The 16,888-nt window shown below is 43.2% G+C and overlaps 1 protein-coding gene across 6 annotated transcripts in view; it reads left to right on the forward strand.

The window, feature by feature from the left end:
- Positions 1-16,888, forward strand: part of LOC106987808 (chondroitin sulfate proteoglycan 4-like) — a 74,498-nt gene that overhangs the window by 8,118 nt on the left and 49,492 nt on the right. For all 6 annotated transcript variants that reach the window (XR_008289352.1, XR_008289353.1, XR_008289354.1 and 3 more), the window contains exons 2-4: positions 10,636-10,799; positions 11,141-14,707; positions 16,146-16,616. Coding sequence is in view for 3 of the 6 variants with exons in the window: in XM_027076592.2 (XP_026932393.2) it covers positions 10,636-10,799; positions 11,141-14,707; positions 16,146-16,616 (4,202 nt within the window). In the remaining 3 variants the exon portion in view is untranslated. The remainder of the gene's footprint in view (positions 1-10,635; positions 10,800-11,140; positions 14,708-16,145; positions 16,617-16,888) is intronic.

Here is a 16,888-nt window from a genome sequence, read left to right on the forward strand (position 1 = left end):
AGAGACAGAATGTGAGTGGGGGAAGAGCAGAGAGAGAGGGAGACACAGGATCCAAAGCAGGCTCCATGCTGTCAGCACAGAGCCTGACACGGGGCTTGAACTCACAGACAGCGAGATCATGACCTGAGCCAAAATCGGCACTTCAACCGACTGAGCCACCCAGGTGCCCCAATAATTTCTCATTTTTGACTACCTTCTTATCAGATCTCGTTAGAATATTATTGCTTTGACCACATACCAGCGCTGATGAAGAGCTTGAACAGGAAGAGGAGAAAGCGCCAGCACTTCCGGTTCCTTTGCGTTACTGGCCCTTGCGTTATTTCCACATATTTTTCATCTATGGCTTATTTGCAGGAATTGTCAAAAGCGACTGATCCTTTTAGTGAGGGTTTGCAGATCTGCGTGTGGTGTGTCACTGAATGGGAAAGAGGATGAGGCCATTCGGTGTCAACGCATTGTAGGATTCCCGCTGCCCGCCCAGGGAGACTCGAGTACCCAGCAAGTGAGGCATGTGGCTGGTCTCACACAGATGACTGAGACAAGATGCCCATCAATCTGTAAACTAGACACGCATAAAGTCTCAATTCTTACTTTTATAGAACAAGACAACCTGAGAAGTCTTCTGGCTCCACAGTGGATATCTTGGCACCACGCTTTACCATTTCTTTTTTTCTTTCTTTCTCCATGTTGCCATTTCTACCTGAAGCTGGGGTGCCCAAACCCAAATGCTGCCCCCGGCCAGTGTGTCCTGGTGAGCCAAGCAACAGCTGGTGCGGCAGGAGGTGACCCGGAGAGGTGAACCGTGGGGCTAGAACACCCAACCGCGCTCATGGTTGCTGTGCTGAATAGGTCCCGGGGTTGCCCGAACAGCTGATTTGCAGGGAGACCAAAGAGTTCAGGTGTTTGATTACAGTCTCTTTCACTTAAAATATCTTAATTAATATTTAAAAAAATGGGTGCGCCTGGGTGGCTCAGTTGGTTAAGCGACTGACTTCAGCTCAGGTCATGATCTCACGGTTTGTGAATTGGAGCCCCACACTGGGCTCACTGCTGCCGTCACAGAGCCCACTTCCAATCCTCTGTCCCCCTCTTCCTCTCGCCCCTCCCCTGCTCGTGCTTTCTCTCTCAAAAATAAATAAACATTATATATGATATATATGATATACCATATCATATATGATATATATATGATATGATATATATGATATAGTATATCATATGATATAGTATATCATATATGATATATATGATATTCTATATAATATATGATATATATGATATACTATATAATATATGATATATGATATACTATATCATATATGATATATAAATTATATACTATATAATATATTATATTATAGTATATAATATATTATAGTATATAGTATAATACATTATAATATAGTATATTATATAGTATATTATATCAATTATATTATATTATATGTATTATATTATATTATATTATATTATATTATATTATATTGTATTATAATATATATGGGCGCCTGAGTGGCTCAGCTGGTTAAGCATCCAACTCTTGATTTCAGCTGAAGTCACGATCTCATGATTCATGAGTTTGAGCCCCGCATTGGGCTCTGAGCTGGCAGTGCAGAGCCTGCTTGGGATTCTCTCTTTCCCTCTCTCTCTCTGCGCCTCCTGCATGCACATGGTCTCTCTCTCTCAAAAATAAATAAACTTATATATATATATATGTATATGTATATAGTATACATATATAACTTTTATATATATATAGTATATACTATATACATATAACTTTTATGTATATATAGTATATATATAACTTATATATAGTATATATATATACAGCATATATATATGTATACATGTATGTATATATATACATGTATATATATGCATATATGTATGTATATATATACGTATATATATGCGTATGTATGTATATATATACGTATATATATGCGTATGTATGTATATATATACGTATATATGTATATATACGTATATATATGTATATATATGTATATACGTATATATATATAATATTTTAAAAATAGAGCTGCATAGGGCATACAAAGCACAAACGTCATAGCCTCTGCTTCTGGGGCCCTTCCCAATGCTACTGCTTTATTCACCTCTGCATTCCCAGCATTTAGTCTAGTACCTACAAATGACAGGTGCTCAATAAACACAAGCAACTGAATGACAGAATGTACCCAGGGACTGTGGAAGGCAGAATAATGGCTCTCCAAAGAAGTTCACATCTTAATTCCCAGAACGTAGAATATGTTGCTTTACATGGCAAAAGGGACTTTGCAGATGTGATCATATCATAAGAGGGAGAAGCTGATATGTTGGAAGCAGAGGTGATGGCCGGCTGGGGACATAAGCCAAGAAACGTGGCAGTCTCTGGAAGCTGCAAAAGGCAAGGAAACAGATTCTCTCCCGGAGCCTCCAGAAGAAATGCAGCCCTGCAGACACCTCGATTTTAGCTCAGTGAGACCTTTCTTGGACTACTAGCCTCCAGAATTGTCAGACAATAAATCTGTGTCATATTAAGCTACTACATTTGTGGTAGGTAGTCTGTTGCAGCAGCAATAGGAAATGGAGATGAAAGAGCAAACACAGACATGCATAAGGGCCACGTGTGGTGCATCCAGGATAGGACTTGGGAGCTATGTCACTAAGGAGGGGGTTGTCAGCTCAATCAGCGCCCAGCTAGGGACCGGGACTGCCTCACTTCCTCATTTCAGGGGTGCTGTGGAAGTGACGGAGTCTATAGGAATAGCTCCCCCTGGCGTCGTGCAGGACACAGTCTGCGCGACCCTACGCAGCAGGCGTGGAGAATGCCGCCCTGAGAGTAGCCGAGGGCAGGCTACGTGCTGGTTTTCTCTTTGCAACCTGAGCAGTTGGCATAGTGACTAATGTTTGGGGAATGAATGAAAAGTGAGAACCTGGTGGATCCTGTTCTACAACAGCAAGAATTCCACGACTGTGGATTGCTCTGACCCCACTGGAAACCCAAGATTGGCATCTACACAGTGGCCCTGGGCCTACTCTCCATTCTTTCCCCGCCCCTTACAATGCCAGCAACACATTTAGCATAGAGATGTGGTGCCAGGGGCCCCCTCTCACCCCCCAGCCCACTAAACAACCGCCCATCCTGCAGCCATGGAGAAAAGATCTCTTCCTGGTATACCTTGACTTCCTGTCCCAGCTTATGTGTTAGCGGACCTGAGCTTTGTGGAAGAGAGGTAGAACCCCCCCGCCCCTTGTTGGGGTTTGCATTCAATGAACAAAGGAGGTTGCGCCTCTCAGGCATGTTAGATGTTGGAGCTAAGTTATTTCATACTTGGAAGTTGTCTTCTTTCTTAGCATGCTCCGGATGGTTAGGACGGTTAGTTGTCTCTTGAGTAAGTATTCAACTTCCGTTTCATAAAGCATGCGACATCAATGCCACAGTAAGGCAGTGCAGAGATTCCCCAGAGCAGATCTGGGGGTTAAAGTGTGGCTTTCCTGTTCAAGTGCAGTGACCCCCTTCACAGGGTCGGTGTGAGGAAGAGCTGCTTTGTAATGTCAGCCTTCCTCCTACCACCTCATCTTAGGACTCTGTGTAACTCAAAGGCTCTAGCAGAGAAGTTTGTTTTTGTGGTTTTGTATTTTAATTTTTCAGACAAGCTTCTACACCTATTATCATCTATGGAATACATTTGGAAGAAAGGCAATGCATGAAAAGGTATAATATAAAATTGCCAACAATGTTATACTATGAAAAGGCAGCCCTAATTCCCAGCGAAAGGAAACAGTTCTGAAATCTCTCTCTCTCTCTCTCTCTCTCTCCCTTTTAAATACTTTTGTAATTAGTTTTTATCCCACTTTTGTTTTGCCCCCACAGTCACCAGGCCGATCTTTCTAAAATACGGAACTAATATGTCTCCTCCCAACCAAGAACCACGTCTTGGGGGCCTGGGTGGCTCAGTCGGTTAGGCATCCGACTTCAGCTCAGGTCATGATCTTGCGGTTGGTGGGTTCCAGCCCCGCGTCGGGCTCTGTGCTGACAGCTCAGAGCCTGGAGCCTGCTTTGGATTCTGTGTCTCCCTCTCTCTCTGCCCCTCCCCCGCTCATGCTCTGTCTCTCTCTCTTCCTCTCTCGAAAATAAACATTAAAAAAAAAATTAAAATAAATAAATAAATAAATAAATAAATACCACATCTTCCCCTGCAGTCTTCTTAATATGGTTTCTAAGGCTCCCCTCCCCCCATCAGTGGGTCCCTGCCCACGGGATCCAGTTAGTTGTTCAGTCAGCCATTTGCTCCCCAAATGTTCTGGAGAACTTCTTGTCACATACGTACCAACAAACGAAGCGAAATGAAACAGAAACTTCTCTCTCAGGGTCCCCCTCTCAGTAAGGGGATATCCAGGCAGAAATCTCAAAATTAATCTGGATTAACCCCCTGTCCTCTCCCTTTCCCTGGACAATCTAGCTTTTTAAATATTTCTTGAACCCACCCACTTCTCCCCTGTCTGCTCCCCACTATCCCTTTGAGCCCATTTTCTGTGCTTCAGCCAAAATCATCTAAATTGCAATCATTTCCCTGTTTGGTCCCTTTAGGGCTTTTTTTGGATAGAGTCTGAACTCTTGCCTTGGCTTACAAAGCCATCATTTATTGAGTGGTTACTATGTGCTGGGCACTCTTGTAGGTACAGAGGATTGAGCAGTGACCAAAACTAGCAAGGGTCCTGCCCTCAAAACTTCACATTCTGTTTGGGGTGGTGTGGTTGGAGCTGGATAATAACCCAGGAAACAAATAAAGAAGGTAACTAGACATGATGTAGGGGCCTCAGAAAGATTAGCCACTTTATTTTTGTTGTTGTCGTTAAGTTTATTTATTTATTTGAAGAGAGAGAGCATGAGCAGGGGAAGGGCAGAGACAGCGGATAAGAGAGAATCCCAAGAAGGGTCTGCTCAGCACAGAGCCCAAAGCAGGGCTCGATATCATGAACCATGAGATCATGACCTGAGCCTAAATCAAGAGTCTGACTTTTAACCAACTGAGCCAGTCAGGTGCCTCAAGGAGTAGCCATTTCAAATTGAAAGTTCAGGGATAGCCTTTCAGCTGGACACAGCAGCAGGTGCCCTCTGACCTTTACCCCCTCATATGTCTGTAGTTTTTGCCTGGCTGTTCCCCTCTCACTCTGTGCTCAGCCAGGTTGGACCTTTGGTTCCTTGCAGTCACTGGTCTCTTTGTCTCCTATTCCTCCCCCTTGTCTCTCTCCTCTTTCTCTCGCCTGTCCCTCATTAGGTCTTTCTGGAAGCCATCTTCCTGCCTGCTGGAAACACCTTTCGTCCGTCCATCCCCCTTGACTAGGCTGAGTGTCTCTGTTGCGGTCTACATTTCCCAAGTAATAATCAAGCCGATGTAACTGCTTGACTGGCAGTTACGTCATTCACCTTCAAACACCCAGGACCAATCGAGCATTTGGTATATTTGTGGGCAGCATAAGTTCATGCAGGGTGGGCACTTAAATCTGCCAGGGAGAGACACTTTATGGGAAGATTGCTCCTTTCTTCATAAAAACAAGTTGCTGATGTACCAACTTTCTACTCTCACCTGGGTTCGATATATTCTTCTTTTTGAGCAGCTTTCTCTTCTGATAGTCTGCAAGCCCTTTGGTCTTAGTAATTTCCTACCTCCGACTCCTGATAGTACTGGCACATAGGAGGTACCCAATAAATAATAAATCAGAAATCCCTAAACAACACCAAAGCCAAACAAGAAAAACAGAAAGCTATAGTTTGGAAAAAGAAATGGGAACCATTCCTCAGGTAGAGAAAAATGAATCAAATAATCATCTTCTTGGGAGAAGTTATAGAGAAATATCAATGTTTATTTTTCCTGAAAAGTCTTTTACCCACCTGATTGCCAATCTTTGGCTTCCATTCAACCATTTCACCTTTTATATAAGCACATAAAACCAGGAAGTTGCTCTGATTTTTGCTCACTTTGATTTGCTCTACACATGTAATGCTGAAGTCACACCTTTTCCTTTACTGCAGGTGGAGATCACCTTTCTCTTTCTAGAATTTCTTGTGCTTTGATTTGCTTTTTACTGTTATTTTGAGGCACTTACTAAGAGCCACAAAAGTGGGGGCCCATTTGGAGATATGTGAGGACACAACTGGTTCCAGGCTGTCAAACCAGAAGTCTTAAACCCGATTCCTCGTTTTTTCCCTTGAGGTCATGGAAATTTCTAGCCACCAGCTGAGCCTGGAATTGATTTAGTGCCAGGGAGGTGAGCCGTGGGAAAATAGAACATTACTTAGTCATTCTCAGCAGTAGATTTTATGATTTAGAAAACATTTCCTGGCTTTGAAAACTTAACAATACAGCCTCTAAGTCAGTCAAAAATCAGAGTAAGGGGATTCGTAATGAGAAATTCCAGGACTATACACACCAAGTGGGATAGCTAGTGGGTTTGTAATAAATCGTTTCGTCTCTACAAACTTATTGCTACAATCTGGTTTTACGGAATTATTATTTCATTATTAATGGCTGTTTTTAACTAGAGAGAAGAGTGCTTATACGTATCTGAAAAAGTGTGTAGAGATCAGATTCATCTCTGTAAGAGCTTTGCATCTTAGTGAAAACATTGGATTGGTGGTGGGGAATGCTTGGTTTTTGTCTTCGCTCTGTTTTGAAGTAACTGTTGACTACGTAAGTCCCTAAGCTTCTCTAGGCCTGAGTTTACTCAACTATAAAATGAGGGTCTCCTGGGTTAGTGTCTTTTGGTTCAATAAATTCTTGTTTGCTACTTACTTTAGATTGGGTTCCCTAAAAAGAGCAGCATGGGCAGAGATTCTTGTGCAAGTAAATTACTGAGTGAGGTGACCAGGAAAGAACTGTAAGAAAGGAGGGAAGCAGGATAGGGCAGGAGAAGAAGCTAAGCAAAGATCTGGTTTTAATTGATCTAATATCGGCCTGATCCCAGAGAGGGCTCTGGGATATGAATAGCAACTCAGAGCTCTACGTATTTGATACGTCTGTTTCAATCAGTCAACGACCATAGGTTGCCCTCTAGGGCAGGGGGTATAATTTCACTGAAACTCCAGTTAAGCAGCTGGAGGATGGGTATATGAACCTTTTAAAGGGGATCTCAATGAACTACCAACAAAACCTAAGACACCACCTGTGTGTCAGTCACCGTGTGAGATATTGGAGAGGGAGAGATAAAAAAGAGATGACTCCTGGTCATAGGAAACTCAGGGAATAGTTCAGGAGATAGATGAATAAACAAGTAATTTCAGTACAACATGGTGAATCCTAGAATAAGGGAATATACAGAGTGTTGTAGGAACAGAGAAGCAGACATTGCAGATCGTGTGCCTCGGGACGCAGAATCTAAGGTGGAGAGAAACAGGAGCCTTCCTTATTAAGGACTGTTCTTAAGATCAACATTTGAGGAATGGAAGGGAACTGGAACGGGAGGAGAGAAAATTCCACTTGCGATGCAGTGCCAATGGAACTGACCTTGAGGAGAGTTTTGAAGATGCTGGGGGCTCTCTACCAGCAAGGTTCATAGCAGCCAGGGTAGAAAGGCCTTTATGCCTGAAGGGTAGTGCATCACAGAATCCACCGCCATCCACACCTTGTATCACTTGGATCCACTTGTTTATGTAAATCCTGGGAATAGTGCCTGGGTGATAATCTTCATGTTCCTCCTTATTCACCGATTCCTGTACCCTCCACTGTTGTCTCTGCTATTCCCATTGGCTCTCTGATGGTGCGACTAAGGCCTTTACCCCTGAGGGGTCTGAGCTTTTGTCAACACACTCTTCTCAAGACAGGTAACTGCTTTATTATTTACTGCCAAAGAAGTTCCAAGATGCATCCAATAGAACCACATGGGCGCCCACGTATTCCTCTGTGAACGCCCTGTATAACAGTAGTTCTGCCTGCTTCTGATGACTGAGCGTCAATTACCCATCAGATTAGAGATGACTCTTCTTGCCTGCTAGCTCCTTGATATAATGAGACTGAAATGTCCAGGCAGCAGCTATAGCTTATTATACACAGAGAATCTTGCTGTGTTCCCTGGTGGAAACATTCACCTGTGGAAGCCAGGTGCTTTGAAACCATAGATTTCTGGCTTATGGGGATGGGAACACAAATCTCTCAAGTGGGACACTGAGAGTGATGGTGAACAAGGCCACTCCTATCTACTTCTTGTTCCCAGACCCATGCATTATACTTCCCGGAGACACAGCAGGAGGTGTTTAAAGAGCTTTAATGTAAAGAACAACATCAGGTTGTTCCTACACTGTCAAGCCCTCACTTTCAGCGACATAGTATATGATGTGCCAGTGGATCCTATTGGCTTATGCCCATTACCACACCTTCCTTGGAGTATAGGGCATGTCTTTGATTGATGTGATGTTATTTGGCATCCCTTATCCGTGGATTAAACACTCCATGATCTTTTCAGATGATAGCGCTATCTGAGTCAAGAAAGATAAATATATACCCAGATCATGTGTCTATTTTTGTGGAAATGAATCACTGACAATTCTAAAGAGAAAGGGTTTCACTGAAGTCGGCTCACCACCAAATGGACAGTTGGTCTCTCTTCAAGGGATAGTAACATATTAGGGATTGGTGTCGGACTCTGTTGGAGACATGTTGGGCATTCAGGAGTAGCAGTAACTAGGAAAGCCTTGGTAAGAGGGAACCCGGACTGTTGGGTGCATGCATAGACTCCACCCCGCCACCATGGCTACCTCATCATGAGCCTGTTGTGCCAACATCATGAGCCTGTTGTGGCAGATGACAGAAGCTGGCTAATGTCAACTGGCCAAGTCACAGTCTGTCTGGTTGTTTAATGCATAGTCTGTGGTGGATGTTTTTTTGGCGGACATTAACATGCAATATAAAGATTTTCCCGCTTCCTGCATCAATCCCAGACTTCCTCGTTCCTACTCTTTCAATCTTTCGCATTCTAGGCTCTTGACCATCTGGCCAGGCCATTTGCCACTCTTTATCGGTCTTTATTTATTTGACTCTCAGGCCACTTCTCTCTGTGTAAAGTAGATGACTAGGTGTTCCACCCAAAGTCCTATCCATTTGGAGGACTTGCCCTTGCTCGTGGTTTTCATGGCCACCACTAAGAGGAGCTATGGTGCGGTTGGAGTCTGTTTTCATCGCGCATCCGTAAGATGAGGCTGGCTCATCTGTGAACCACGCTCACGTGTTTTGTTCCTCCATCAGCTGGCAACACGGGATTGCCCCATGCAGCCATAGGTGTGAGCTGATGAAAGGTGCTGGCACAAGAATGGTGATGACTGGAGCTCTGGGCTGCCCTCTTGTGCACTTGCTTGTGCCTTCTTCTGGTCCTATTTATGCTCAATCCTGGATGTACCACTTCCATCTCTTTCATCCAGCTGTCACGGTCATTCTGTCACGTCTGTCCCACAGATAGTGGGTCGTTGCAATTTCTATGCATCTAGGAGCCACTTTAGCGGTGAGTTCGCACCAATTTCCAGTAGTCTTTTCCAAGGTATTATAGCCTATATCCCTGGAGAGTGCCCCAACTTTATGCTTTGTCCCCTTGTTCAGGTACCCTCCGTTGCATGTGTGTTCTTGCAGCTACAGGCAGTAGAATATACCTGGAGCGGTCCTACAACTACACTAGGATCTAGTCCTTTTCTACCGATATCAAGCCCAATAGGTCTCCACACAGGTTATGCTATGACTTAACCTTTGTTTTAGGCCTAGCGGCCAGGAAGAGAGATGGTTGTGTATCTTTAGCGGTCAGATGTTACTTGTGAGGAGAGGCCTCTGCATTCTCTTTAAGCAAGGCACGTGCCAGCCTTAATAGGGGAATAGGCCACTTCTGCAGGCTAAGAGGGTTCAGAGAGATCTGGGGACCCAAGGTATTTGAATGCATCAACCCAGATGCCCCCAAGTCCATATGTCGAGGTCCTATTTCTTTTCCAACCAGGGCCTTAGCTTTGTCAGAGCAAGCCTATCATAGAGGAGACTTTAACTCTATTTGCAGCTGACTACTCTGACGATTAATTCCTGAGTGGGAGTCTTACCTTCTACTGCTCTCCTGCTGTAGGAAAGGAGAAAGACTTTACATGCTGCCAGGGAAGCCCTCTAGCTTGTAATTGTCAACTAATCTCTCCTAGTTTTCCCTTATCTTTGTCCAAAGCTTCATTCAAACTTAGCAATAAACATCCAATTCATAGTCCTCCTAGCTATTACTTGCCCCATATTTTTCATAGCCTGATCGTTCATAGCTGGCTAAGGTGTTCCTTTCTGCTCTTACACCAGTTCACCACCAGTGGTTTGAGATTATCCCTGTGGGAGGGAAGGAAGAGGAATTGGGTACATGGAGAAATAGACTTGGATTCAGTTTCAACGGAAGCCTTGGCCACCCTTCTTGAGAGTTCTGAAGAGGGACTGACCCATCAGAGCTGTTTTGAGTTGGGGCAAGAAAATATTGAGCCTTTGTACCCCCACATCAGATCTGTGGGCTACCCCAGCTTTCTTCAGCAGGGTCAGTCCCTGAAGGGAGGTGACAATACAAAGTGGAATGGTCATTGTGTAATAAATTTACTAACTTATACTTCTCTTAAAAATGTTTCCCTAGCATCTTTTTATGGTGAAAGTTATGTGGAGCTCAACATCATAGAAGTTTCCTCTGAGTTATCTCTTCAATTAAAATTTCAAACCAGCAAACCATGGGGATTACTTTTTCTTGCAGCGGGGAAAAATGACTACTGTATTATAGAACTTCTATCAGGAAACTTACGGGTAAGATTTTCTTAAATCTTTAAACACATGTAAACATCCAATTACCGGAGGAAAAGCCATGAGAGAGAAAGAGAACAAAATAGCTGTCCATTTGATTACTATTACTAGAATAAAGTCATGTGCCATTTGAAAAGTTTGGATCTCCTCTGAGTTTACGAGCATGCCTGAAATATTCCAACTCTGACATTTTTTAACCTCACTGTATAGCCCATAAATGTGGAAAGCAGTTTCAAGTCCACGTTTCTCCCCCGCCCCCCACCTCCCCGCCTTATGAATGGCCCTGTTTTCTCAATAAAATACAATAAGATGAGATTGATTAATTATGATTCTTTCTGTTTCAGGTGAGGGTGAATTTGGGTGCAGGTAAACAAGTGCTCCTTTCTGAGGAAAGACTTCGTACAGATGACCTGGTTTGGCATTTAGTGGAACTGTACTATGTTAAAAACAATGTCTCTCTGGTTATTGACAAACATTATGAGACAACGGGCCATATCACCGGTGAGGTGCACAATTTGCACTTTCAACACGGAATCTACATAGCAGGCCACGGTGGACTTGATGTCCCTTACCTGAATGGAGAGCTCCCCAATTTCCGCGGATGTATGGAGGATGTGCTATTTAACCAGGAGGAGATCCTGGCATCCCTTAGATCTTACCCTGGCTTTAAGAAGGTTTATGAAGTGTCACTAGGATGCAGTGACGAATTTTTTGCAGGAGAGGATGAAGCCATCAATTTCTTCAGCTCCAGATCCTACGTCACCTTCCCAGAATGGAAGGTGCCAGGGGAAGGGCTATTGGAATTTGCTTTACAGACTGGAACTCAACAAGCCTTACTTTTATTTCAGTCAGGTAGAGAAGGAAATTTCGTTGCTTTGGAAATAGTTAACGGTCTATTGAGGGCTCATGTAGGATGGAGCAAAAGCAACACCCAGCTCTCTTCGTTTAGCTTAGTTAGTGACAACAAGTGGCACGTTATTCAACTGAAGTTCACTGGAAGTTATCTGGCCCTGATGGTGGATGAGCAAGGGGTAAGGACATTGCTGCCTTTGCAAAGCAAGCCATTTGTATCTGAAGGCCCACTCTTTGTGGGAGGTCTTAATGCCCGTAAGGGAGAAGAAGTTAAGAAGTTAGGATTTGCCTCTGTGCCTAAGAAATCTGCTCGAGGAGTTTCTTTCAAAGGATGCTTAAGAGGCTTGGAAGCCAACTCAGAAAAGAGAGCATTGAAGGATGCCCTTGTTTCCAAAGATATAGCTGCTGGGTGTAAAACGAGGAGTAGTGATAATGAAAATCCTTTCATAACGACAATGGAAAACCTGCTTCAGTCAGAAGTTCCCCTTTCCACCACCGTCGTTGAGGCAAGCAAGCCTTTTTTTCAAGATGCGAGTAGCTATTTCTTGAGTCTGAGTAACTTGGAGATCCAAGAAGGTGGGCGAGCCTTACTGGAACAAAGGCATATGAAAGTGGATGTGGAATCTGAAGATTTGGGTGTCCATCATTCTCAAATTCTATTTAAAATAGAGGAAATGCCCCTTCACGGGTTCCTTCAATTAGATGTTTCCCCTGTTCAGGAAATGGAGAAAGCTTTCACGATGTTAGATTTGAGGCAAGGGAAAGTTTGGTATATCCATGATGGTTCAGAAGAACCTAGGGATTTTTTCACATTTTCAGTCTCTTCCAACAGCAAGCAGAAAATTCCATTTTATCTGCAAGGCCATGTTCCATATGTGTTCAACATTACTGTCATTCCAGTAAATGACCCCCCACACCTTAAGCTCCCCGAAGGAAACTTGCTTCTCTTGTTTGAGCATTCTAAGAAACGACTGACTCCAAATATAATACACGTGTCAGACCCTGACACAGATTCCTTGAGTCTTAGTTTCTCCATTCTTGGCAACTTCAATTCAGATGCTGGGTTTGTAGAAAACACCAATGATCCTGGGAAAGCGATTAATGGTTTTACACACGGGGATTTAAGAGATGGCAACATTTTCTACGTGCACAGAGGTCCTCGGAACTCCCGGATCCTTCTGAGAGCAAGTGATGGAGAGCTGGTTAGCAATACAGTAGTGTTACGGGTCATGGCTGTTCCTTGGGGCTTTGAAGTGGCCATTAGAACTGGTGTCGTTGTCCAGCAGGGTGGCACAGTTCTGATTACACAGAGTAACTTGTCGGTGGAGGTTAATGGTGAACCCCACGAGATGGAGACCCGCTATGCTATCACTCAGCCACCCCAATTTGGCCAGATTCAGCGGCAGGGGTCAAGTGGCGAATGGAAACAAGTTAGTACCTTTTCTCAGCATTCCATTGATCGGGGTCAGGTCCGGTACCATAGTACATTTCGAGAATTACAGCTAGGAAATGTTACAGATCACTTTAAATTTAAAGTTAACATAGAAGGAAAAGTCAGTGAGGAGCTAATGTTTCCGATTACCGTACGGTGGCTAAAGTTTACACTTCTCAAAAATGTTCCTCTTAAGGTCAGTAAAATAAACAGACAAGTATTGAATTCTGATCATTTGCAGGCTGTGACAGAGGGTGTGGACGTAGCTCAGAAGGAACTGCATTTTAAGTTGCTGACCCCACCTAAGAAAGGAAAATTGCTGCTTGGCAATAAAGTGCTAAAAACAAACTCAGTCTTCAGCCAACAAAACATTACAGACTCTAAGATAAGTTACGAGCCACAGGAGAGGCCCAGGGAAGACACACAAGATACCTTTAGGTTCTTGATTGTTGCGAAGCACATAGCATCAAAAGATTATACTTTCAGAATAAACTTCGAAGCAGATAAGACACGCGTTACTGTGACTAACAGAAGATTATTTGTAAAAGAAGGAGAAGGGAAATTAATTACAAAATCAGAATTATTTGCTCAAACACTGGACAATCAGACCTTCCGATATAAAATCACCCAGAGTCCTCAACACGGGAAGCTGAAACTGATTAACTTGTCAAATCCTTTGAGAAGTCATGACAATATCACTGCATTCACTGATCAAGACCTAGTGGGCGAGCGACTGATGTATGTCCACGATGATTCTGAGACCCAGTGTGATGAATTCCTCCTTGTGGCCTCTGCCATAGCACCAGGCCAAGACGGAGTGGTCAGGGATCTTGACACAGAGCATTTATCTACAGAAATCAAAGTTACCATTTCTGTAGGGTTAAAGAATGATGAGAAGCCAGTGCGTGTGGTAGATAGGGTCTTTCACGTTGTGAGAAATGGCCAGCGCCTGCTGACCCTGGCAGATCTCTGTTACCATGACCCCGACTCAGATTTTGATGATGGGCAGTTGCTCTACACCCGGCGGGGCATCCCAAATGGGGACTTGGTGACAGCCAGTGACCTCTCTCAGAAACTATACCAGTTCAGGCAACGTGACCTTCAGGAAGGGAGAGTGCTCTTTAGGCATTGGGGTGCAGACTCTGCTCGCTTTGTGCTGTTCGTGACGGATGGTGTCCATTACACATCATTCCTTCTAGAAGTCAGTGCCTCAGACCCTTATGTCCAGATAGCCAACAACACGGGGTTGCTTGTACAGAGAGGAGAGGGCAGCAGCCTCACAGCAGCTAACCTCAGTGTCACCACGAACCAAGATATCAGAACGGACCACGAGATCGAATTCCACATGGTACAGTCCCCGAAGCATGGCCGAGTGCTGGTCAACCACTCAGTGTCCCGCTCATTTTCCCTGCATGATGTGAAACAAGGCCATGTGTTTTATAGGCATGACGGCAGAGGCAATTCTGATATGTTCAACCTGACAGTGAGAGTTAAAGAGGTGTATGTAGACGTAGGCATCTATGTGCGCGTGTACTCTGAAAGCCACCAACATGGCACCCAAATTCTGCTCCAGACCCTTGTTGTTGAAGAAGGAAAACCAGTAAAACTGAGTAGAGGAAGATTGCAGGTAGGTAGTCGCCCTGGTGAGCATTCTGTCTCTCCATGAGTAATCTGTTTGCTTCTAAGAGCTATTTTTGTGTTAATTTCCCTCCTGGTATTCAGAATGACTTTTTTTTTTTCTGAATGTAAATGCCATTAAAAATAAAGGCTGGAAGGTTTCAGGATTTTGACACTACTGAGCTTCCTATAGTTGGAAATGGAATATAAGGAATCCTAAGTCTTATGTTAAAGCTTAGTGCACACCAGCACACACACTATCTGTGTATGTTTAGTGTAGGATGCACTACACTAAATGAGGAGGTGATGTGTGTATTGGAGTAAATTAAGGAATGAGGAGGTGATGTGCGTACTGGAGTAAATTAAGAGATCTTTACGTTTTTCATTTCTTATAGAAACACTGCCAACATTTCATTTCATCTGAATTACATTCATAATGGGATGAAGCAGGGTATAAAAACTTAGGGCAACTTAAACGTAGAAAGGATTCCTTGAACAGCAGAGGATGCTATATTACACAGTTAATTTCCTTCATGTGGTCTCATTTGGTTTCCTGAAATTGATGGATAAAATTGGCCTAGACTTGTGGAATGTCTGGGGTGAGACCTCACACCAGAAGGTTTCCTGGGGCTCCTCCTTAGAAGCTTCCAGCAGGCAAAGCCCCACTGATCACACTTAGGAGATCGTGTTCTTTTTAGGGTAATCCTGTATAGGGTGTGTAAACTGTGATTTGTGACAACTGGCCACAAATACAGGCTATTCTGAATCTACCCTCAGGACTGCAAAGGAGTTTACTTGTTTGCGAAATGCAGCCAATAACATCAAGAAGAACACAAATCAGAAGCAATTTACTAAATGAGTTTGACTATCGGAATATGGGGGTCACCAGCTTTCCTCATTTCTTTTTTAGGCTCTTGGAGAGTATGTGTTTCACCACCAGGGGGCATGTGTAGTTTAGTGACTATAAATCAGTTACAATGACTGTTTGAGATGGATTTTGCTGAATCAATAAATTCAATATATATTGAAAACGCTGAGCCAGTTAAAGTGGGAAAGAAAAGTAAACTTTCCTCTAAAGTCTTGAAATTTTAGTGATTCAGCTTCTGCTTCTTCAACCATTTTTTTCCTTCTCCTTATACCATTTTATTTCTTTTTACCTCAACATTCTGAGTCCAGAGTATCTTCCTGCTGAGAATGATGCCTTGTTAATGCATTAGTAGCTTATCAAGTGTTGTTGACCATTACATTTCTTTGCAACCACGGCTAAATGCAAATATTGACATGGTCACCAGAACCAGACCCAGGCTTACACTGTGTATTAACCCTGATTGTAACTTAAGCCATTTGTAGACATTAATAGAAAACAATTTGGCTCATCAAAGGGTCTTGACTCTTATGAGTATTGTGTTTTTCTTTTTGTGTCTGTGTGTTATGTATAAAAACTCAAGGCTGTGCATGAAGATAATATTCCTGCAGAGGCAATGTTCATCGTCAGAATTCCGCCGATGCATGGATACCTCCGAAAATCTTTACCTGAAGAAGGCAGCTTGGGTGCAGATGAAAAGTCCCCTCTGATTTTTACACAACAGGATATTGATGATGGCAATATCCATTATGTACAGATAGCTCCTGAGCAACAACAGGACCATTTTTTACTGGATGTGGTGAGTGGTATCCAAGCTGTGAATGGAATTGAAATTTTGGTGGATATCGTCCCTAAGCGGATTCCTCTGGAGGTACAAAATTTCACAGTCCAGGAAGGTGGTTCCAAAGCACTTCTGGAAGACTATCTCAAAATTCCAAGCAAATATTTTGAGGGAGTTGACTGTGAATTTGTTCTGCTCAAACCACCACAACACGGTTATGTTGAAAATTCTAATTTTCCAAGAATAAAGCTAATGAAGTTTACCAGGAAACAGGTAATAAATCTCAGTTAATACATTTGGGTATATGGGATAAGAGGAAAAAATTGCTATTTGTTATTTAGATTAATGGACTCTCAGGAGTGATGAAACTTGAAAGAGGGTCCAGCTTAACCTCCTAACAGATGCTAGAAGCCTCTTCCATGGTAACCCTATAAAGAGGTCATCCAGCCATTATTTAAATATATTCAGCAATGGAGAACTCACTTCTTCTTGCAGTGGACACTTCCAGTTTAAAAACACGTCAAATGTTAGAAAGTTCTTTATGC

The sequence above is a fragment of the Acinonyx jubatus genome, chromosome A1 (genome assembly GCF_027475565.1).
Source record: "Acinonyx jubatus isolate Ajub_Pintada_27869175 chromosome A1, VMU_Ajub_asm_v1.0, whole genome shotgun sequence".
Lineage (NCBI taxonomy): Eukaryota > Metazoa > Chordata > Mammalia > Carnivora > Felidae > Acinonyx > Acinonyx jubatus.